General features: G+C 47.5%; 1 protein-coding gene across 1 annotated transcript in view; it reads right to left on the bottom strand.

The window, feature by feature from the left end:
* Window positions 1–5,225: 5,225 nt before the first annotated feature.
* The window catches only part of map6a (microtubule-associated protein 6a), a 49,328-nt gene continuing 30,745 nt past the window's right edge, over window positions 5,226–23,808 (bottom strand). Inside the window, exons 4-7 of the mRNA XM_059963266.1 lie at window positions 22,044–22,059; window positions 19,418–19,772; window positions 6,835–7,066; window positions 5,226–5,423 (exon numbers count right to left, since the gene is read on the bottom strand). Of these exons, the coding sequence (XP_059819249.1) occupies window positions 5,226–5,423; window positions 6,835–7,066; window positions 19,418–19,772; window positions 22,044–22,059 (801 nt within the window). The remainder of the gene's footprint in view (window positions 5,424–6,834; window positions 7,067–19,417; window positions 19,773–22,043; window positions 22,060–23,808) is intronic.

Below are 23,808 nucleotides of genomic sequence, written 5' to 3'. Positions count from 1 at the left end.
GGAATAAACAGTCAGCGTTTCATCAATACTCACCATTTCCAGCATCAACGGAGTCTCTTGCGTTTCTATAGGACAGAAGTAGGCCCTTCGGCCCTCAAAGTTCTCAAAGTTGTACTGAATTAATTAATCAAAAGGCACACAATCTCTTCTGCCTGCGTATGATCTATACCTTCCTGTAATGAGCTCCTAGTGCCTGTGAGGAGCACTGGAGAGCGTTGGGCTCTGTGCTTTTCAGAGCACCCGAACTGGTTAATTGTTGCTTAATAAGAGTCGTTAATTGTTTGGTGTTTTGCTCGAGCGATTTACTTTTTGTAATGTGGTCTCCTGCTGCTTTCTGCTTAAGCTTGTTAAGTTTATTTTGATAGGCTTGGCAATTCCACGTTACCTGTAATATTTAAGTGCATGTCTGATTAGCACTAATCGCAGGGTCCTAGTTATGAGAACGCTATTTCTTGTGGTGTCGCTTGGCTGAACCACTGAAGTTCATTTGGAATTTTCATGAACAAACTCTTTTAACAAAATAACAAACTTCACGACATCATGTCTGTGACAATAAGCTTGATTCTGATTCTGAGTGTGGGATGGACAAACAGAACGATCATGAGCAAACTCCTCAGGGACACTCAGCAATCAGCATTTATTGGTAAATAACTGCAAGCAATGTTCACAAATCACATCACAACCGGGAGCTACACACTGACATTAACTGATCATTCCCACCACCACAATATGACTGAAACGCGACCAAGTGCGACATACCCAACCCCGTCACCGGAGACTCAGTTACCAGGGCTGGAATGGGGGGGGGCGGGGAGGATTGAGGAGAGTGTTCCCATCAATTCTTGAAACGTTTGGGGAGTATTCCATGTTCAAAGTATGGAGAGTGGTGCGTGTGTGTGAGTGAGAGAGTGAAAGACAGAGTGAGACATGAGAGAGCGAGAGACAGAAAGACATCAGACGGTGAACAAGAGGGACAGGCAGTCAGAGAGAAACAGAGAGAGGGAAGGGAGAGAGAGAGACAGAGACAGAGAGAGGAAGGAGACAAAATGACAGAGACAAAATGAGAGGTACATAGAGAGATAGGGACAGACAGCAGAGAGGGACCAGTGAGCGAGGGAGAGGGAAAGAGAGAGAGAGAGAGAGAGAGAGAGAGAGTGACAGAGAGGTAAATAGAGATATGGACAGAGACAGAGGGACAGTGAGCAAGAGTGAGAGAGAGAGAGAGAGAGAGAGAGAGAGAGTGAGAAAGAGAGAGTGATGGAGAGGTTTATAGAGACAGGTAGTAGACAGAGGGATAGTGAAAGAGAGAGAGAGAGAGAGAGAGAGGGCAATATAGAGACAGAGACAGAGAGATATGAAGAGTTCATGCATGCTCATGTCCATCAGAGGGACATATGTGTATGTGTGCTTTCACGTTTTCATCCTACGTTCACACCAGTCTGTGCGTGTTGTGCTCACATGTGTCTGTGTATTGTGAATAAGACAGTAGGTCACCTTAATGTGACAGCATGCACATCCCCTGACACGCCCGCATGTGCGAACATCTAACACAGTTGACACACGAGTGGGTCATGTTAGATGCACCCCCCACACTGGCTCTCCGCCCCTTTCCTCACTCTGGCCAATTTTCAGGCAGTCAATGGGGTCTCCAGCCCAGTCCAAACACTAACTAAGCTTCCTACCTGCTCTCGGCCTCAGCAGGTTCTCACCAGCTCAGGCAGTCAGACAGTTAGACTTGGGCCACAACCAGGGTGATGGTACAATCAACCCCTGGCACACTCCCCACCCTCCCAGCCGACAGCCAACCCCTCCCCCCCGACAGCCAACCCCTCCCCCCACCGCCCGCCCAGCCCTTTCGTGCAGTCTTTTGGTTCAGGACCAAGTTCCGCAGGTTGATAATAAACAAATGGACAGGAGGATATAGTTGTTTAGCAAGGATGTAATGCTGAGGTTTTATAAGGCATTGGTCAGGCTGCATTTGGAATACTGTGAGCAGTGTTTTGGGCCCCTTATCTAAGAAAGGATGTGCTGGCATTGGAGAGGGTCCAGAAGGGGTTCATGAAATGATCCCAGGAATGTAAAGGTTAACATATGAGGAGTTGGAGGAACCTGACTGAAACCCATTGAAATTTAAAGGCTAAGATAGAATGGACGTGGAGAGGATGTTTCCTATAGTGGGTGAAGTCAAAGTCCAGGGGGTACATCCACAGAATTGAGGTTCATCCCTTTACGACAGAGTTGAGGAGGAATTTCTTTAGCCAGAGAGTGGTGAATCTGTGGAATGCTCTGCCACGGACAGCTGTGGAGGCCAAGTCACTGGATATATTTAAGGCAGAGGTTGATTAATCAGGGTGTTGAACGTTGTGGGGAGAAGGCAGGAGAATGGGATTGAGAGGGATAGTAAATCAGTCATAATGGAATGGTGGAGCAGACTCGATGGGCCGAATGGCCGAATTCTGCTTTCACCTGGCAAATCGTTGGGAGTGGGAAGCTGGGAAAAAGTGGTGTGGCATGGAATTAACCAAAGGGAGCCGGATAACCAATATATTTTTGAGAATGAAGAGTTTGTAGGAGTTGTGTGGAAGTGAGTTAGAGATCCTAGATGAAGTGGCCATTATATTAAGTACACCTGCTCATTAATACAAATATCTAATCAGCCAATCACGTGGCAGAATCTCAATGCATAAAAGCATGCAGACATGGTCAAGAGGTTCAGTTGTTCAGACAAACATCAGAATGGAGAAGGAATGTGATCTAAGTGACTTTGACTGTTGGTGCCAGACAGGGTGGTTTGAGTATATCAGAAGCTGTTGATCTCCTGGGATTTTCACATGCAACAGTCTCTAGAGATTAAAGAGAATGGTGTGAAAAATAATAAAAAAATACATCCAGTGAGTGGTAGTTCTGTGGGTGAAAATTCTTTGTTAATGAGAGAGGTCAGAGGAGAACGGCCAGACTGGTTCAAGCTGACAAGAAGGCGACAGTAACTCAAATAACTGTGTGTCACAACAGTGGTGTGCAGAAGAGCATCGCTGAATGCACAACACATCGAACACTGAAGTGGATGGGCTACAGCAGCAGAAGACCACAAACCAGTGTCCACTTTATTAGGTACAGGAGGTAGATAATTAAGTGTCCACTGAGTGTATAGATGACTAAAGGCAAATATGTAGATTTTGGGCCAAGTTCCAGATTCTGTAAGTGATGGAAACAGGAATTCAAGTGGTTTATGTGTGAATTGCGTGAAGGACTAACAGCTAAGACTGCTCCGCGGAAACCTGGTGGTATTCTCCAGAGTTAGAGTGTGCTACAGGAGAGAAACAGGCCCTTTGGCCCATCTAGCCTGTGCCAAGCTGTTACTTGGCCTAGTCCCATTGACTGCACCCCGTCCATAGCCTTCCATACATCTCACATCCATTTACTTAGTCAAACCTCCCAAATGTTGCAGTCGAACTTGCAACCACAACTTATCCTCTCAGCTCGTTCCACACTCACGCCACACTCTGAGAGAAGAAATTCCCTCTCAGGTTCCCCTTAATCATCTCACCTTTCACCCTAAACTCATGACCTCTAATTTTAGTCTCACCCAACCTCAGTGGAAAAAGATTGCTTGCATTTACCCTGTCTATACCCTTCATAATTTTATATAGATCTCAAATATCAAATCTCCCCTCATTGTCCTACACTTCAGGGAATAAAGTCCAAACCTTATTTAACCTATTAACCCTATAACTCAGGTCTTGAAGTCCTGGCAACATCCTTGTAAATTTCCTCTGCTCTCTTTCAACCTATTAATATCTTTTCTGTAGGTAGGTGACCAGAACTGTATACCATACTCCAAATCAGGCCTCACCGACATGTTATACGACTCTCCTGTCCACTGTGTAGTCATTGTTATTGACCATTCTTGTCCTCGGTGATGTTGTTCAGTGCCAATTCCACCCATGACACTGTTCAGTGTGTGTGAAGTCTGTCAATTCACTAATGCAGGATTCAGACATATCACTGGGCTGGAAGGGACGGGTGGGTCGAGGGAAGGAAGGCAGTTGAGGAGGAGAGAGCTGAGAGACCACCATCCTAAAGGTGAGCTTGTAGGTTGAGTCGGTGGTGAGGAAGGCAAATGCAATGTCAGTAGTTATTTTGAGAGGATTAGAATGTAAAGGCAAAGGTGTAATGCTGAGGCTTTATAAGGCGTTGGCCAGACTGAGTACTGTGAGCAGCTTTGGACCCCTTTTCTGAGAAAAGATGTGCTGGCATTGGAGAGGGTCCAGAGGAGGTTTATGAGAATGATCCTGGGAATGAAAGGGTTAATGTGTGAGGAGCGTTTGATAGCTCTGGGCCTCCACTTGCTGCCGGTAAGAATAATAAGCCGGGGGTGGGGGGGGGGGTGTGGAATCTCATTGAAACTTACAGAATGTTGAAAAACCTAGATAGATAGAGTGAATGCACAGAGGAAGTTTGCTTAGTGGGGGGGGTTCTTGGACTACAGGGTACAGCCTCAGAAAAGAGGGGCATTCATTTAGATCAGAGATGAGGAGGAATTTCTTTAGCTAGAGGGTCGTGAGTCTGGGGAATTCATTGCCACAGATAGCTATGGAGGCAAAGTCATTGAGTATATTTAAAGCAGAGGTTGATAGGTTCGTTATTAGGCGGGGCATCAAAGCTTACTGAGAGAAGGCAGGAGAATGTGTTTAAAGGGATAATAAATCAGCCATGACTGAATGGCTGAGCAGTCTTGATGAGCCAAATGGCCTAATTCTGATCCTGTGTCTTCCAATCTTATACATAAAGAGGATTATAGTGTTGAATTGGGCTCTCCTGGTCTAGGCTATATTTATTGACAATCTTACGGTCGGCCAGGGTGGAGCTGATTGGGTAATTCCCCTGTCAATCAAGCTTGGCATCCACCCTGCTCTAAGTGTACAAGATTGAGTTTATGGATATAACTTATATCTAACTATCTCCCATAGACTGCTTCCTTCTGAAGAAATTATCCAGCTGTTAATTGGGAGAAGTTGCTGTAGTTTCCCCTATTCTTTCAGTAAACCCTGTTTTCAGAGTGTCATACACACCAGGCCAACTCCCAAATCCTTGGCTGATGCATAGTCGTCAATAAATACTCTGGCTGAACTATTGATCTGCGTGTGACAGAGGGCTGCCTTTTGTCTGGCGGGAAAAGGTCTGATCATTCTCCAGTGGCCCCAGTCACAGACGTGTTGGCGACATCACTCTTTCGCCTCGGCTAACTTGTTGTTGATCTCCTGGTTTTTCTCGCCTTCCTCCGGGTTGGTGGGTGGTGTGCTCTCGGCTGCCTTTTTCTTCACCGCCCGGCTAGATGTGCTGTGTTTCTCTTTGGCTTTGCGAGGCGTTTTATGGCTGGACGGCTTTTTTGGTTTCGATATCTGGGTGCTGGGCTTCTCCGGCTTGAAGGAAGAGGCAGAAGTGCGGGGTGGGGAAAGGGGGTGAAACAAAATTGTTAGAATCACAATATTATACAACATACACTCAGTGCCACTTTATTAGATACACCTGTTCATTAATGACAATATAACAGCAGCCAATCATGTGGCAGCATCCCAATGTATAAAAGCACGCAGACATGGTCAAGAGGTTCAACAAGCATTATAATAGGGAAGAAGTGTTATCTACATGACTTTAACCCTGGAATGATTGTTGTTGCCAGTCAGTAGGAAAGGTAAAGGGCTGGTGGTACCCCTCCTCCTTCCCTTTCTCCTATGGATAGGAGAAAGGGAAGGAGGAGGGGTACCAGGGAGAGGTGATAGGCACCACCCAGCTTCACCTATCACCTTCTAGCTGTCCTCCCTCCTGTGCCCCCAACCTTTTTATTCTGGCATCTTCCCCCTCCTTTCCAGTCCTGAAGAAGGGTCTCAACCCAAAACGTCAACTGTTCATTCATTTCCATAGATGCTGCCTGACCTGGTGAGTTGCTCCAGCTTTTTTTGTGTGTGTTGCTTTGGATTTCCAGCATCTGTACACCCTCTTAAGTTCAGATGCTGTAAACTTTGAGCAACAGACACACAAATGCTGGAGGAACTCAGCAGGTCAGGCAGCAACAATGGACGGGAATAAACAGTCAATGTTTCCACCAACCCTTCCACCCTGATGACTTACAAATTTCTACAGATGTACCGTGGAGAGCATTCTGACTGGCTGCATCACCATCTGGTCTGGAGGGGCCACCACACAGGATCAGTAAACACTGCTGCAAGTTGTAAACCCAGCCAGCTCTGCCATGGGCACTAGCCTCCCCAGCATCGAGCACATCTTCAAAAGACGGTGACTCAAAAAGGTGGCATCTGTCATTAAGGACCCTCATCATGTAGGAGATGCCCTCTTCTCATTGCTACCATTAGGGAGGAGGTACAGAAGCCAGAAGACTGACACTCACTACTTTCGGAACAACTTCATCCCCTCTGCCATCAGATTTCTGAACGGTGCATGAACACTTGCTCACTATTCCTCTTTTTCTTGATGCAAATTTGCATCAAATCAAATGATCAAGTGTCGCCATGCTTCAGCGCCAACATGGCATGCCCACACAACTTAATAATCCTAACTGGTATGATTTTGGACTGTGGGAGGAAACTGGAGCACCTGGAGGAAATCCACGCAGTCACGGGGAGAATGTGCAAACTCCTTACAGGCAGCAGCGGGAATCGAACCCTGGTCTTACAGCTGACATTCTAAAGTGTTGCACCAACTGCAAAGTTGCCATGTTGCCATTTGCTGCATTGAAATAAACAAAAGATGCTCCCCAAAACCGCCTCCCCCATAAACTACTGGTGACCAGGGTGAGAGAACGTGGGGCCTTACCTTGGCTGGCTCTCTGTAGAACTCGCTGTAGAGGCTGCGTATCCTGCGTTCTGGACCCTTGGAGTCCGCTGTCCCCGGCTTGATCATCTCTGGCCGCTTACTGAACTGGCCCCTGAAGGTGGTGTTGTAACTGGTTTCATGGGCGACCTTCGCCTCCGGAGGGTGGTACGTTTGCTTGGGCTTGATGGCCTTCGTGGGTTTGACGTCCACTGTCCAGGCCCTGAACTCGTTCCTGCGGGGAGACACAGTCGGTCATTGCTTTGTTACTGCCACGTGAACTGAACCGGGACACAATGAAAAACTATTGTCTGTGTGGTATCCAGACAGATCATTCCATTCGTGAGTACATCATGCTATTAAAAAAGAGGAAATCAAAGTGCAGAATAGAGTGCTGCAGTTACAGAGAAATTGCAGAGCAGATAGACAGTAAGGTGCAAGGTCCATGGCAAGGTAAATGACCAGGTCATGAGTTCATCTTTAGCAGAGTCATAAGCAGGCCCTTCAACCCATCTAGTCCGTGCTGACCTGTTTCTCTCTCCAGTCCCATTTACTCACTCCTGGACCATACCCCACCCTGTCCCTCTCATCCATGTTCTTATCCAAAATTGTTGCAATGGAACCCTCACCCACCACGTCCACTGGCAGCTCGATCCCTACTCTCACTTCACACTGTGTGAAGAAGTTTGCCACTCAAAGTTCCCATTAAATATTTCACCTTTCACCCTTAACCTATGACCTCTAGTTCTAGTCTCACCCAACTTGAGGGGAAAAATCCTGAATCTACAACTCTCATAACTTTGTATACTTATATAAAATCCCCCCTCCTCCTCCTGCGCTCCAGGGAATAAAGTCCTAACCTGTTCAACCTTTCTCTGTAACTCAGGTCCTTGAGTCCTGGCCGTATCTATATAAAAGTTTGTCGAAGAATCGAATAAGAGTGGGTTAGTAGCTATCCATGAGTGTGGGGGGGGGGGTGAGCTCTCTAACTTCTATTTCTTCAGTCGAGAGAATATCCATAGTTGGGGGGAAGTCCTTGATTATGCTGGCTGCTTTCCTGAGGCAGCCAGAAGTGTAGGTGGAGTTCATGGAAGGGAGGCTGGTGTGCGTGATGGACTGTAATTTCTAGCAGTTGCCTGTGAGACAGACAGCTAGCAATGTGCACACCCATTTATACATGAACATTTATTTGCACGAAGAGACCTCCGTCGGTCATGGTCAACCATGGATGTTGTGTCCTAGCTGTCTAGATATACAAGCCAGGACAGTACGATATGGAGAGCGAGCTGTTGTCCGTGTAGCAAGCTCCCTCTCTCCACAGATCTGATCAACCCAAAGCAACGACAGAGACCGATACAGTCTGGTACCAGCAGAGTCGCAGGAGTCGCCAGTCAGCGATGAACTCAATGTAGGACTGCCTGAGGGACTCCAGCTTTGGATTTTTCCCTCGGGGTTTACTCCCGAAGCCTTCCCCATGAGTGGGCATAGCCGCATGGCAGCAGAGGTTTGAGATCAGAGTTTTCCTTCCCCGAGATGAGCTGCCAACCACGGCTGATGAGCCCTACTTACACATACACAGATTTACTTTAGGCCCACTAGGATGATCACCATAATCATTGTGCGTTGTGTTGCATGATGTGAGTGATCATGGTCTTTGACCATAATTGTTTCTACAGAAGTGATTTGCCATTGCCTTCTTCTGGGCAGTGACTTTACAAGATGGGTGAGCATCCTAGCATCAAAATCAGAATCAGGCTTAATATCACTGGCATAGGTTGTGATATTTGCTGTTTTATGGCAGAAGTATATTGCAATACATAATAATGAAAAACTATAAATTACAATAAACAATATACATTTTTAAATTATATTAAATTAGTGTAAAAGAAAGCAAGAAAGGGAAACATACTGAAATAGTGTACATGGTTCATTGTCCATTTGTAAATCTGATGGTGAAGGGGAAGAAGTTGTTCCTAAAATGTTGAGTGTGTGTCTTCAGGATCCTGTATCTCCATCTTGATGGTAGCAATGAGAAGAGGACATGCCCTGGTGACAAGGGTCCTTAATGGTGGATGCTGCTTTTCTGAGGCATCGCCTTTTGAAGGTATCCTGGATACTGGGGAGGTTTGTGCTCATGATGGAGCTGGCTGAGTTTACAACCTTCTGCAGCTTTTTCTGATCCTGTGCAGTGGCCCCTCCATACCAAACAGTGATGCCACCAGTTAGAATGCTCTCCACGGTACATCTGTAGAAATTTGCAATTGTCTTTGGTGACATACCAAATCTCTTCAAACTCCTAATGAGATTTAGCTCTGTTATGCTTTCTTTGTAACTACCTTGATATGTTGGGTCCAGGATAAATCCTCAGAAATGTTGACACCTATGAACATGAAACTGTTCACCCTTTCCACAGCCGATCCCTCACCTCTCTTTTATTCTTTATATATCTGAAAAAACTTTTTGTGTCCTCTTTTATATTGTAGGCTAGTTTACCTTCATATTTTATCTTTACTTTCCTTATGGCCTTTTTAATTTCATTCTGTTAGCTTTTAAAAAGTTCTCAATCCTCTAATTTCCTACTAATTTTTGCTATGCCATATGCCTCTCCTTTTGTGGTGTCTTTGACTTCCCTTGTCAGCCACAATTGTCTCACCCTCCTTTTAGAATACTTCTTTTTCTTTGGAATGTGACTATCCTGTGCCTCCAAATTGCTCCCAGAACTTTCAGCCCCTGCTGTTCTGCCATCATCCCTGCTAGTGTCCACTTCCAATCAACTTTGGCCAGCTCCTCTCTAATGCCTCTGTAATTCCCTTTATTCCACTGTAATACTGATACATCCGACTTTAGCTTCTCCTTCTCAGTTTGCAGGATGAATTCTCCCAAAGGTTCCTTTACCTTAAGCTCCCTATTCATTACACAGTGCCCAATCCAGAAATGCCAACCACAAGATGCTCTAAAAATCCATCTTATAGGCATTCTACAAATTACCTTTCTTAGGATCTAGCACCAACCTGCTTTTCCCAATCTGCCTATATATTGAAATCTCATATGATCATCACAACGTTGCCCTCCTTACATGACTTTTCCATCTTCCTTCATAGTTTGTAGCCCACATCTTTGCTGCTGTTCAGAGGCCTGTATATAACTCCTACCAGGGTCTTTTTACCCATGCAGTTTCTTAACTCTACCCACAAGGACTCTACATCTTCTGATCCTATGTTACCTCTTTCGAAGGATTTGATTTCTTTTTTTTTTACCAATAGAGCCACCTTGCCCTTTCTGCTGACTTGCCTGTCCCTTCAATATAATGTGTATCCTTAGACATTAGGCTCCTACCTATAATCTTCTTTCAGCCACAACTGAGTGCTGACCACAACATTGTACCTGCCAATCTCTAACTGTGCTACAAGATTATCTACCTTATTCCATGTACTGCAGGCATTCCAATATAACACCTTCTGTCCTGTATTCATCACCCTTTTTCATTTTGCCCCTATGTTATACTTGGACTCACCCCACTGACTGCAATTTTGCCCTGTCATCTGCCTAGTCTTCCTCACCATCTCACTACACACTGCATTTGCTTATAGACCAACCGTTTCACCCTCAGCCCTATCACTCTGTTTGGTAACTTCCACAGAAGAGATCCTAATGATACAGAAATCTGAAACCCTGCAGCCCACACCACTTCCCCATCGACACTGCTCCATTTCATCATGGTTGATCCATTTCCCTCTTAGCCCCAATTTCCTGCCTTCTCCCTGTAACCCTTCATACCCTGACTAGTCAAGAATCAACTTCTACCTTAAATGTACCCAATGACTTGGCCTCCACAGCAACTTATATAACCATATAACAATTACAGCACGGAAACAGGCCATCTTGGCCCTTCTAGTCTGTGCCGAACGCTTACTCTCACCTAGACCCACCAACCCGCACTCAGCCCATAACCCTCCATTCCTTTCCTGTCCAGATACCTATCCAATTTTTTTTTAAATGACAATACCAAACCTGCCTCTACCAGTTCTACTGGGAGCTCATTCCACACAGCTACCACTCTCTGAGTAAAGAAATTCCCCCTCATTTTACCCCTAAACTTTTGCCCCCTAACTCTCAACTCATGTCCTCTTGTTTGAATCTCCCCTACTCTCAATGGAAAAAGCCTATCCACGTCAACTCTATCTATCCCCCTCATAATTTGAAATACCTCTATCAAGTCCCCCTTCAACCTTCTATGCGGAAACCCAGGTAACATTCAAGTAAATCTCCTCTGTACTCTCTCTATTTTGTTGACTTGTGGCAATGAATTCCACAGATTTACTAAAGAAATTCCTCCTTATCTCTGTTCCCTCTATCCTGAGGCTGTATCCCCTGGTCTGAGACTCGCCACCATAGGCTCCCCCCATCAAACACTCCACATGTGCCTTACCCTCACTGGCGCGTGCCGCAGGCAGCGATCCAGAGATCACTACCCTGGAAATCCCTCAGCTTTCCAGAGGAGCCAGCATGAGGAGCGCTGGAGACAATAGGTGACTCTGACAGACTCATGATTGACTCTTAAATTAGCCCGTAAAAAGACACTCACCCCCCCCCCCCCCCGGGATGATTATACAGCAGTAATCAATGCTGGCCGTCTGTGGTGTCTAAATGTGAAAAGCAAACACTTTCAGACAGATGCAGCCTGATGCTATAATTATATCTGCATGCTGTAGCCAGCAGTCTCACTGTCTGCTAACAGCTCCACTACACTCGCTCTGTGTTGTCACTTCCTGATACCAGAACCCCAACATGAGACCTGGACCATCTGATGGGAGAAGATTAATTGATTTTTGTTTGATAATTCATCATTGGAAATTGTTTGGGGCACCATGGTAGTGCAATGCTATTATACTCATGGCGCAGGGGTTTGGAGTTCAATTCCAATGCCGCCTATAAGGAGTTTATCAGGATTGCTTCAGTTTTATCCCACAGTCCAAAGATGCACCGGCTTATAGGTTAACTGGTCATTCTAAATTGTCCTGTGTTTAAGCTGGGTTTAAATAGGTGGATTGTTCGGCTGTATGGCTCACAGTGCTGAAGGGATGGTTCCATGCTGTATCTCTAAATAAATAAACAATTAAGAGATAGATAAATGAACGAGCGAATAAATAAATAAACAAACAAACAAACAAATAAATAAATAAATAAATGGCTCCTTATTATCCCCAACTTCAAAATAACAACCCATGGTGGAGCTGTTTAATTAAACCCACAGGGTCTAAGTGGATAATAAGCCGATTTGAAGACCTGCCCAGAGCAACACACACAAACTGCTGGAGGGGCTCAGCAGGTCAGACAGTATCTATGGAGAGGAATAAGCAGTCAACGTTTCAGGCCAAGACCCTTCATTGGTCCCGATGATCGGTCTCTGCCTGACACATCAACTGTTTATTCCTCTCCATAGATGCTGCCTGGCCAGCTGAGACCCCCCAGCAGTTTGTGTGTGAGAGATTGGATTTCCAGCATCTGCCGAATCTCGTGTTGAACAGATTCAACACGAGTCCTCAGTTCTTCAGTTCACTGGGCTTGCGGACCAACTCAACACCAATCAGCAGCAAAGTCAAACGGCAAGCCTGTTGGAAGCTTTATAGAGGGTGTAGAGGGGATTCACCAGGATGCTGTCTGGATTATAGAGGGTGTAGAGGGGATTCACTAGGATGCCGCCTGGATTAGAGAGGGTGCAGAGGAGATTCACCAGGATGCTGCCTGGATTAGAGAGGGTGCAGAGGGGATTTACCAGGATGCTGCCTGGATTAGAGAGGGTGTAGAGGGGATTCACCGGGATGCTGCCTGGATTAGAGAGGGTGTAGAGGGGATTCACCAGGATGCTGTCTGGATTATAGAGGGTGCAGAGGAGATTTACCAGGATGTTGCCAGGATTAGAGAGGGTGCAGAGGAGATTCACCAGGATGCTGCCTGGATTAGAGAGGGTGCAGAGGGGATTCACCAGGATGCTGTCTGGATTAGAGAGGGTGCAGAGGAGATTTACCAGGATGTTGCCTGGATTAGAGAGGGTGCAGAGGAGATTCACCAGGATGCTGCCTGGATTAGAGAGGGTGTAGAGGGGATTTACCAGGACACTGCCTGGATTAGAGAGGGTGTAGAGGAGATTCACCAGGATGCTGCCTGGATTATAGAGGGTGTAGAGGAGATTCACCAGGATGCTGCCTGGATTAGAAAGGGTGCAGAGGAGATTCACCAGGATGCCGCCTGGATTAAAGAGGGTGTAGAGGAGATTCACCAGGATGCTGCCTGGATTAGAGAAGGTGCAGAGGAGATCTACCAGGATGCTGCCTGGATTAGAGAGAGTGCAGAGGAGATTCACCAGGATGCTGCCTGGATTAGAGAGGGTGCAGAGGAGATTCACCAGGATGCTGCCTGGATTAGAGAGGGTGCAGAGGAGATTCACCAGGATGCTGCCTGGATTAGAGAGGATGCAGAGGAGATTTACCAGGATGCTGCCTGGATTAGAGAGGGTGCAGAGGAGATTCACCAGGATGCTGCCTGGATTACAGAAGGTGCAGAGGAGATCTACCAGGATGCTGCCTGGATTAGAGAAAGTGCAGAGGAGATTCACCAGGATGCTGCCTGGATTAGAGAGGGTGCAGAGGAGATTCACCAGGATGCTGCCTGGATTAGAGAGGGTGCAGAGGAGATTCACCAGGATGCTGCCTGGGTTAGAGAGGGTGCAGAGGAGATTCACCAGGATGCTGCCTGGATTAGAGAGGGTGCAGAGGAGATTTACCAGGATGCTGCCTGGATTAGAGAGGGTGCAGAGGAGATTCACCAGGATGCTGCCTGGATTAGAGAGGATGCAGAGGAGATTCACCAGGATGCTGCCTGGATTAGAGAGGGTGCAGAGGGGATCTACCAGGATGCTGCCTGGATTAGAGAGAGTGCAGAGGAGATTCACCAGGATGCTGCCTGGATTAGAGAGGGTGCAGAGGAGATTCACCAGGATGCTGCCTGGATTAGAGAGGGTGCAGAGGAGATTCACCAGGATGCTGCCTGGATTAGAGAGGGTGTAGAGGAGATTCACCAGGATGCTGCCTGGATTAGAGAAGGTGCAGAGGAGATCTACCAGGATGCTGCCTGGATTAGAGAGAGTGCAGAGGAGATTCACCAGGATGCTGCCTGGATTAGAGAGGGTGCAGAGGAGATTCACCAGGATGCTGCCTGGATTAGAGAGGGTGCAGAGGAGATTCACCAGGATGCTGCCTGGATTAGAGAGGGTGCAGAGGGGATTCACCAGGATGCTGCCTGGATTAGAGAGGGTGCAGAGGAGATTTACCAGGATGCTGCCTGGATTAGAGAGGGTGCAGAGGAGATTCACCAGGATGCTGCCTGGATTAGAGAGGGTGCAGAGGAGATCTACCAGGATGCTGCCTGGATTAGAGAGAGTGCAGAGGAGATTTACCAGGATGCTGCCTGGATTAGAGAGGGTGTAGAGGTGATTTACCAGGATGCTGCCTGGATTAGAGAGGGTGCAGAGGAGATTCACCAGGATGCTGCCTGGATTAGAGAGGATGCAGAGGAGATTCACCAGGATGCTGCCTGGATTAGAGAGGGTGCAGAGGGGATTCACCAGGATGCTGCCTGGATTAGAGAGGGTGCAGAGGAGATTCTCCAGGATGCTGCCTGGATTATAGAGGGTGTAGAGGGGATTCACCAGATTGCTGTCTGGATTAGAGAGGGTGCAGAGGAGATTCACCAGGATGCTGCCTGGATTAGAGGGTGCAGAGGAGATTCACCAGGATGCTGCCTGGATTAGAGAGGGTGTAGAGGGGATTCACCAGGATGCTGCCTGGATTAGAGAGGGTGCAGAGGAGATTCACCAGGATGCTGCCTGGATTAGAGAGGGTGCAGAGGGGATTTACCAGGATGCTGCCTGGATTAGAGAGGGTGTAGAGGGGATTCACCGGGATGCTGCCTGGATTAGAGAGGGTGTAGAGGGGATTCACCAGGATGCTGTCTGGATTATAGAGGGTGCAGAGGAGATTTACCAGGATGTTGCCTGGATTAGAGAGGGTGCAGAGGAGATTCACCAGGATGCTGCCTGGATTAGAGAGGGTGCAGAGGGGATTCACCAGGATGCTGTCTGGATTAGAGAGGGTGCAGAGGAGATTTACCAGGATGTTGCCTGGATTAGAGAGGGTGCAGAGGAGATTCACCAGGATGCTGCCTGGATTAGAGAGGGTGTAGAGGGGATTTACCAGGACACTGCCTGGATTAGAGAGGGTGTAGAGGAGATTCACCAGGATGCTGCCTGGATTATAGAGGGTGTAGAGGAGATTCACCAGGATGCTGCCTGGATTAGAAAGGGTGCAGAGGAGATTCACCAGGATGCCGCCTGGATTAAAGAGGGTGTAGAGGAGATTCACCAGGATGCTGCCTGGATTAGAGAAGGTGCAGAGGAGATCTACCAGGATGCTGCCTGGATTAGAGAGAGTGCAGAGGAGATTCACCAGGATGCTGCCTGGATTAGAGAGGGTGCAGAGGAGATTCACCAGGATGCTGCCTGGATTAGAGAGGGTGCAGAGGAGATTCACCAGGATGCTGCCTGGATTAGAGAGGATGCAGAGGAGATTTACCAGGATGCTGCCTGGATTAGAGAGGGTGCAGAGGAGATTCACCAGGATGCTGCCTGGATTACAGAAGGTGCAGAGGAGATCTACCAGGATGCTGCCTGGATTAGAGAAAGTGCAGAGGAGATTCACCAGGATGCTGCCTGGATTAGAGAGGGTGCAGAGGAGATTCACCAGGATGCTGCCTGGATTAGAGAGGGTGCAGAGGAGATTCACCAGGATGCTGCCTGGGTTAGAGAGGGTGCAGAGGAGATTCACCAGGATGCTGCCTGGATTAGAGAGGGTGCAGAGGAGATTTACCAGGATGCTGCCTGGATTAGAGAGGGTGCAGAGGAGATTCACCAGGATGCTGCCTGGATTAGAGAGGATGCAGAGGAGATTCACCAGGATGCTGCCTGGATTAGAGAGGGTGCAGAGGGGATCTACCAGGATGCTGCCTGGATTAGAGAGAGTGCAGAGGAGATTCACCAGGATGCTGCCTGGATTAGAGAGGGTGCAGAGGAGATTCACCAGGATGCTGCCTGGATTAGAGAGGGTGCAGAGGAGATTCACCAGGATGCTGCCTGGATTAGAGAGGGTGTAGAGGAGATTCACCAGGATGCTGCCTGGATTAGAGAAGGTGCAGAGGAGATCTACCAGGATGCTGCCTGGATTAGAGAGAGTGCAGAGGAGATTCACCAGGATGCTGCCTGGATTAGAGAGGGTGCAGAGGAGATTCACCAGGATGCTGCCTGGATTAGAGAGGGTGCAGAGGAGATTCACCAGGATGCTGCCTGGATTAGAGAGGGTGCAGAGGGGATTCACCAGGATGCTGCCTGGATTAGAGAGGGTGCAGAGGAGATTTACCAGGATGCTGCCTGGATTAGAGAGGGTGCAGAGGAGATTCACCAGGATGCTGCCTGGATTAGAGAGGGTGCAGAGGAGATCTACCAGGATGCTGCCTGGATTAGAGAGAGTGCAGAGGAGATTTACCAGGATGCTGCCTGGATTAGAGAGGGTGTAGAGGTGATTTACCAGGATGCTGCCTGGATTAGAGAGGGTGCAGAGGAGATTCACCAGGATGCTGCCTGGATTAGAGAGGATGCAGAGGAGATTCACCAGGATGCTGCCTGGATTAGAGAGGGTGCAGAGGGGATTCACCAGGATGCTGCCTGGATTAGAGAGGGTGCAGAGGAGATTCTCCAGGATGCTGCCTGGATTATAGAGGGTGTAGAGGGGATTCACCAGATTGCTGTCTGGATTAGAGAGGGTGCAGAGGAGATTCACCAGGATGCTGCCTGGATTAGAGGGTGCAGAGGAGATTCACCAGGATGCTGCCTGGATTAGAGAGGGTGTAGAGGGGATTCACCAGGATGCTGCCTGGATTAGAGAGGGTGCAGAGGAGATTCACCAGGATGCTGCCTGGATTAGAGAGGGTGTAGAGGAGATTCACCAGGATGCTGCCTGGATTAGAGAGGGTGTAGAGGGGATTCACCAGGACACTGCCTGGATTAGAGATGGTGTAGAGGAGATTCACCAGATTGCTGTCTGGATCAGAGAGGGTGTAGAGGGGATTAACCAGGCCACTGCCTGGATTAGAGAGGGTGCAGAGGAGATTCACCGGGATGCTGCCTGGATTAGAGAGGGTGTAGAGGGGATTCACCGGGGTGCTGTCTGGATCAGAGAGGGTGTAGAGGGGATTTACCAGGACGCTGTCTGGATTAGAGAGGGTGTAGAGGAGATTTACCAGGACGCTGTCTGGATTAGAGAGGGTGCAGAGGAGATTCACCAGGATGCTGCCTGGATTAGAGAGGGTGTAGAGGGGATTCACCGGGTTGCTGCCTGGATTAGAGAGGGTGTAGAGGGGATTCACCGGGATGCTGTCTGGATCAGAGAGGGTGTAGAGGGGATTTACCAGGACGCTGTCTGGATTAGAGAGGGTGTAGAGGGGATTTACCAGGACGCTGTCTGGATTAGAGAGGATGCAGAGGAGATTTACCAGGACGCTGTCTGGATTAGAGAGGGTGTCTTATGAGGAAAGGTTGAGCTCCTCTTTTTGGAGCAATAGAGAGATGGACGATATCTCTGCAGATTCCTCCAAATTGCTGTGCAATTGGATAGAATGGTTAAGAAGGCATATGGTATGTTGGCCTTTAAAGGCTAATACTTGGGGGCTCAGTATAAACTGATTGGAGGGAAGTATGGGGGGCAGGGTGGCAGATATCAGAGGTAGGTTTTATACACAGACATTGGAGGGTGTGTGGAATGTGCTGCCGGGGTGGTGGCAGAGACAGATACATTAAGGACATTTAAGAGACTCTTAAATAGGCACATGGATGAAAGAAAAATGGAGGGCTATGTCGAAGGAAAAGGTTTGATTGATCCTGGAATAGATTAAAAGGTCAGCAAAACATCGTGGGCTCCCATCACCCTGCTTCTTTCTTCTCCTCCACCCACTCCTTCTGCCCATTACCCACACACCCTTCCCACTGGTCCCCCACCCTCCCAACCTCCATCAGTTGGTTCCACACTCCACTTCTTATCAGATCCCATGATCTGAAGCCTTCCACTGTTTCCACCATCACCTCCCAGACTCAGTCGCTTTCTCCACTCTCCTTTCCTCCATCTGCCTATCAGCACTCCTCATCTGGATCCACCCACCACCTCCCACCCTCTGTCACTACCTCCACTCTCCCCTCCTCCATCTGTCTATCATTCTTCTTCACTTTGATCTCAGCCCCATAAAATTGGATCTGTCATCACCTCCCAGCCTCGTTCACCCTCTCCACTCTCCCCTCCTCTATCTGCCTATCAACCCTCCTCACCTGGATCCACCCATCACCTCCCAGCTCTTGCACCACTCCTCCCCCTCACCTCTTTACACTGAGCATCTTGCTTCTACTCTTTCAGTCTAGATGAAGGTCTCGACCCGAGACATTAACTGCCCACTTCTCGAGCCGCCTGCCCACAGAGTCCCTCCAGCATTTTGATTTTCTTTTGGCTCCATGATCTTATTGAGGACTGGGGCAGGTTTGTGGGACTGAGCAGCCTCCTCCAGCTCCGCTCTCCTTGTGGGTGCCTGCTCCCGCCTTCCAAAGAACGAGACACTTTAGTTGAGGTCTAGCCAGAGAGACAGTGAACATGAAGTCCATGAATTTTAACACAACAATTGAGTTTAACCCAGAGAAGTGTGAAGTGATTCACTTTGGAAGATTAAATTTGAAAGCAGACTACAGGGTTGATAGCAGGATTCTTGTCAGTGTGGAGAAACAGAGGGATCTTGGGGTTCATAACCATAGGTTCCTCAATGTTAGACACAAGTTAGACACAGAGAGCTTAAGCATATGTATGGTGCATTGGCCTTCATTATTCAGGGGGACTGAGTTCAAGAGCAGTGAGGTAATGTTGCAGCTCTATAAAACCCTGGTTAAAGCACACTTGGAATATTGTGTTCAGTTCTGGTCACTTCATTATAGAAAGGATTTGAAAGCTTTAGAGAGGGTGCAGAGGAGATTTACCAATGTGCTGCCTGGATTAGAGAGCATGTCTTATGAAGACAGGTTGAGTGAGCGAGGGATTTTCTCTTTGGAGCTAAAGAGTATAAGAGGTGACTTGATAGAGGGGTACAGATGATAAGAGGCATCCAATAAGTGGACGGCCAGATACTCTTTTCCAGGGTGGAAACAGTTAACTGGAGATGACACGACAGAATTTTAAACTGATTGGCAAAAATTATAGTGGGGGAGATAGCTTTATTACGCAGAGAGTGAGGGTTACTTGGAACAGGCTGCCGAGGGTGGTGGCAGAGGCAGATACATTATGGACATTTAAGGTGCTCTTTGATGGATTACAGAAACATGGAGGGCTATGTAAGCAGGAAGGGTCAGGTTAATCTAAGAGCAGGTTAAAAGCTCGACACTACACCATGGGATGAAGGGCCTGTACTGTTCTATGTTCTGTGTTTAACTCTACTGGCACGTTACCTGTACGAAGTGGCCGTCCCTCTGTCCTCTTTGATCTGCCTGTTTAGAGCGTCTGCAGCTTTGCCCTTTGCAGGGTCCTGCACGGCCGCCGTCCCGGCTGACATTGGCGCTGCTGATCCACCGGGCTCCTCCCCGCTGGGCACTGGGGTCTGGCTCCCTCTCTCCCCCTTGGGAATCCAGGGGTGCTGGTCGCTCCTCTTGGGGATGGGCCATGCCTTGAAATCCTTCTTGTACTGTGTCTCCTTCTCAAAGGGGGTGTCGGTCGGGGTGTACTCCTGCTTGGGCTTACAGCTGGGCTCGGGGCGGACCTTCCAGGGACGGTAGTCCTGCCTCATGACCGACTCCCGCCTCGAGGCTGGTCGGATGTTTCCTGGTGCCAACACGGCATCGGTCACCGCTTCAGATGCCTGGTTGCGGCAGAACAGGGGTGAAAAAGAGATCGTGAATAGATATGCCACCCGTCCAACAGCAATGACACCACACTTTAGGAACTAAATGTGATCAAGTAGGACAATAATCAAAGATGGCCGCAGAGATCTGGATGAGCTGGAGAAATAGGCTGGGAAGATGGCAGGTGGAATTTAATGCCGACAAGTGTGAGTCATTGCACTTTCTGAGGACAAATCAAGGTAGGACTGTCACAGTGAATGGTAGGGCACTGAGGAGTGTGTTAGAACAAAGGAACCTGGGACGGAGGAGATTCTGGCCGATGCTGGAAATCCAGAATGACACACATACACAAATGCTGGAGGGACTCAGCCAGTTAGGCAGCATCTAAGGAGAGGTATAAACAGTTGACGTATCGGGCCAAGACCTTTATCAGGACAGATTGTTCTGATGACTATTTATTCCTCCCCATAGATGCTGCCTGACCTGATGAGACTGCCCCCCTCCCCAGCATCTTGTGTGTGTTGCTCCATAATTCGTTGAAAGTAGCATAACGGATAGACAGGGCAAAATGACAGTTTTTGGCATATTCAATAGACAATAGGTGCAGGAGTAGGCCCTTCGGCCCTTCGAGCCAGCACCATCATTCACTGTGATCATGGCTGATCATACACAATCAGTACCCAGTTCCTGCCTTCTCCCCATGTCAATTGACTCCGTTATTGTTAAGAGCTCTATCTAACTCTTTCTTGAAAGCATCCAGAGAATTGGCCTCCACTGCCTTCTGAGGCAGAACATTTCATAGATCCACAACTCTCTGGGTGAAAAGGTTTTTCCTCAACATTCTAAATGGCCTACCCCTTATTCTTAAACTGTTGCCTCTGGTTCTGGACTCCCCCAACATCGGGAACATGGTTCCTGCCTCTAGTGTGTCCAATCCCTTAATAATCTTATAAGTTTCAATCAGATCCCCTCTCATCCTTCTATATTCATCTTCATCATTGTATGCTGTGTTGTGTGACAAGGACGATCACAGTCTTGACCACAATTGTTCTTGGCAAATTTTTCTATAGAAATGGTTTGCTATTGCCTTCTTCTGGGCAGTGTCTTTATAAGACGGGTGACCCCAACCATTATTAATACCCTTCAGAGATAGTCTGCCTGGCAGCAGTTGTTGTAGAACCAGATCTTGTGATATGCATTGGCTCTTCATATGACCATTCACCACGCACTCCCATGGTTTTACGTGACCCTGATGGGATGTGGGGTAGCTAAGTAGGTGCCTCGCTTGCCCAATGGTGACCGACAGGCTAGCGGAGGGAGGGAGTGCCTTACACCTCCTTTGGTACAACCCACCACCCATCTTGGCACATTAGCTTTCATAAATCAGATACTGAGTACAGGAATTAGGATGTTATGTTGAAGTATAATAGTGAGGTCAATTTGGAGTACTGTGTGCAGTTATGGTCACCTACCCACAGGAAAGATATCAATGAGATTGAAGGAGTGCAGAGAAAATTTATAAAGATGATGCTGGGACTTGAAGACCTGAGTTATAGGTAAGGTTTGAATAGGTTAGGACTTTATTCCCTAGAGTGCAGGAGAATGAGGGGAGATTTAATAGAGGGATACAAAATTATGAGGGGTATAGATAGGGTAAATGCAAGCAGGTTTTTTTTTTCTCTGAGGTTAGGTGAGACTACAACTAGAGGTGCTAGATAGGTGTAATTTCTAAGGGGAACCTGAAGGGGATCTTCTTCACTCAGAAGGTGGAGCGAGTGTGGAACAAACCGCCAGTGGAAATGGTGGACGTGGGTTTGATTGCAACATTTGGAATCTGGACTTCATTTCAAGCTTGATTGCTAAAGTTTGCTAGAGTTGTTCGAGAGGGTTTGAACTAATTTGGCAGGGGGATGGAACCTGGAGTGATAGTACTGAAGATGAGGTAGGTGGTTTGCAAACAGAGGCAATGTGTAGTGAGACTCCTAGCAAGGAGAGTCTGATGATGGGGAAAAACTGCAGTCAACAGGGTGAGTTGTTACACTAAAAGTGGACAAAATCAAAAAGGGAGAACACAGGACCGAAGGTGATATATTTGAATGTGCACAGTATATGGAATAAGGTAGATGAACTTGTATCACAGTTACAGATTGGCAGACAATAGACAATAGGTGCAGAAGTAGACTATTTGGCCCATCGAGTCTGCACCCCCATTCTGAGATCATGGCTGATCATTCACTATCAATACCCAGTCCCTGCCTTGTCCCCATATCCCTTGATTCCCCTATCCATCAGATATCTATCTAGCTCCTTCTTGAAAGCATCCAGAGAATTGGCCTCCACCGTCTTCCGAGGCAGTGCATTCCACACCTCCACAACTCTCTGGGAGAAGAAGCTCTTCCTCAACTCTGTTTTAAATAACTGACCTCTTATTCTCAATCCATGCCCTCTGGTACTGGACTCTCCCAACATCTGGAACATATTTCCTGCCTCAATCCTATCAAATCCTTTAATTATCTTAAACGTTTCAATCAGATCCCCTCTCAATCTCCTCAATTCCAGCGTGTACAAGCCCAATCTCTCCAATCTCTCTGCGTAAGACAGCCCTGCCATCCCAGGAATCAACCTAGTGAATCTACGCTGCACTTCCTCAATTGCCAGAATGTCCTTCCTTAAACCTGGAGACCAAAACTGTACACAATATTCCAGGTGTGGTCTCACCAGGGCCCTGTACAAATGCAAAAGGACATCCTTGCTCTTGTATTCAATTCCCCTTGTAATAAAGGCCAACATTCCATTTGCCCTCTTCACTGTCTGTTGCACTTGCTCATTCACCTTCATTGACTGGTGAACTAGGACTCCTAGGTCTCTTTGCATTTCTCCCTTACCTAACTCTACACCGTTCCGACAATACTCTGCCCTCTTATTCCTGCTTCCAAAGTGGATAACTTCACATTTATTCACATTGAATGACATCTGCCAAGTATCTGCCCACTCACCCAGCCTATCCAAGTCTCCCTGTATTCTCCTAACGTCCTCTTCGCATGTCACACTGCCACCCAGTTTAGTATCGTCAGCAAACTTGCTGATATAGTTTTCAATGCCCTCATCTAAATCGTTGACATAAATCGTAAAGAGCTGTGGTCCCAATACAGAGCCCTGTGGTACCCCACTAGTCACCTCCAGCCAGTCCGAGAAACACCCATTCACTGCTACCCTTTGCTTTCTATCTGCCAACCAGTTTTCTATCCATGTTGAAACCCTGCCCCCAATGCCATGAGCTCTGATTTTACTCACCAATCTCCTATGTGGCACCTTATCGAATGCCTTCTGAAAATCTAGGTACACTACATCCACTGGCTTACCCTCGTCTAACATCCTTGTCACACCCTCAAAAAACTCCAACAGATTAGTCAAGCATGATTTGCCCTTGGTAAATCCATGCTGGCTCGGCCTAATCCTATTTCTGCCATCAAGATGTGCCACTATTTTGTCCTTAATAATGGACTCAAGCATCTTCCCCACAACTGACGTTAGGCTAACAGGGCGATAGTTCTCCGTTTTCTCCTTCCCTCCCTTCTTAAAAAATGGGATAACATTATGATATTGTAGGCATCATGGCTGAAAGATTATAGCTGGGAGCCTAACGACCTGGGATGCACATTGTATTGAAAGGACAGGCAGGAAGGCAGGGAGCAACATTACTCTGTTAGTAGAAACTGAAATCAAATCATTGAAAAGAGGTAACATAGGGTTGGAAAGTGTTGAATTGTTGTTGAAGAGCTAAGGAACTGCAAAGGCAAAACGTCTCTGATGGGATTTATATACAGACCCCCAAACAGTAGTCAGTTTGTGGTCTATGAATTATAATGGGAGAGAGAAAATGCAGCCCAAAAGGGCAAAGTTACAATTATCATGGGGGATTTCAATATGCAGATTGGTGCTGGATCCCATGACGGGGGATTTCTAGAATGCCTATAAATTGTTTTTTTCAGAGCAGCTTG

The sequence above is a fragment of the Hypanus sabinus genome, chromosome 3 (genome assembly GCF_030144855.1).
Source record: "Hypanus sabinus isolate sHypSab1 chromosome 3, sHypSab1.hap1, whole genome shotgun sequence".
Taxonomy (NCBI): Eukaryota; Metazoa; Chordata; class Chondrichthyes; order Myliobatiformes; family Dasyatidae; genus Hypanus; species Hypanus sabinus.
The sequence above is the reverse complement of the archived record's forward strand: the minus strand, read 5'-3'. Positions and strand labels throughout refer to the sequence as shown.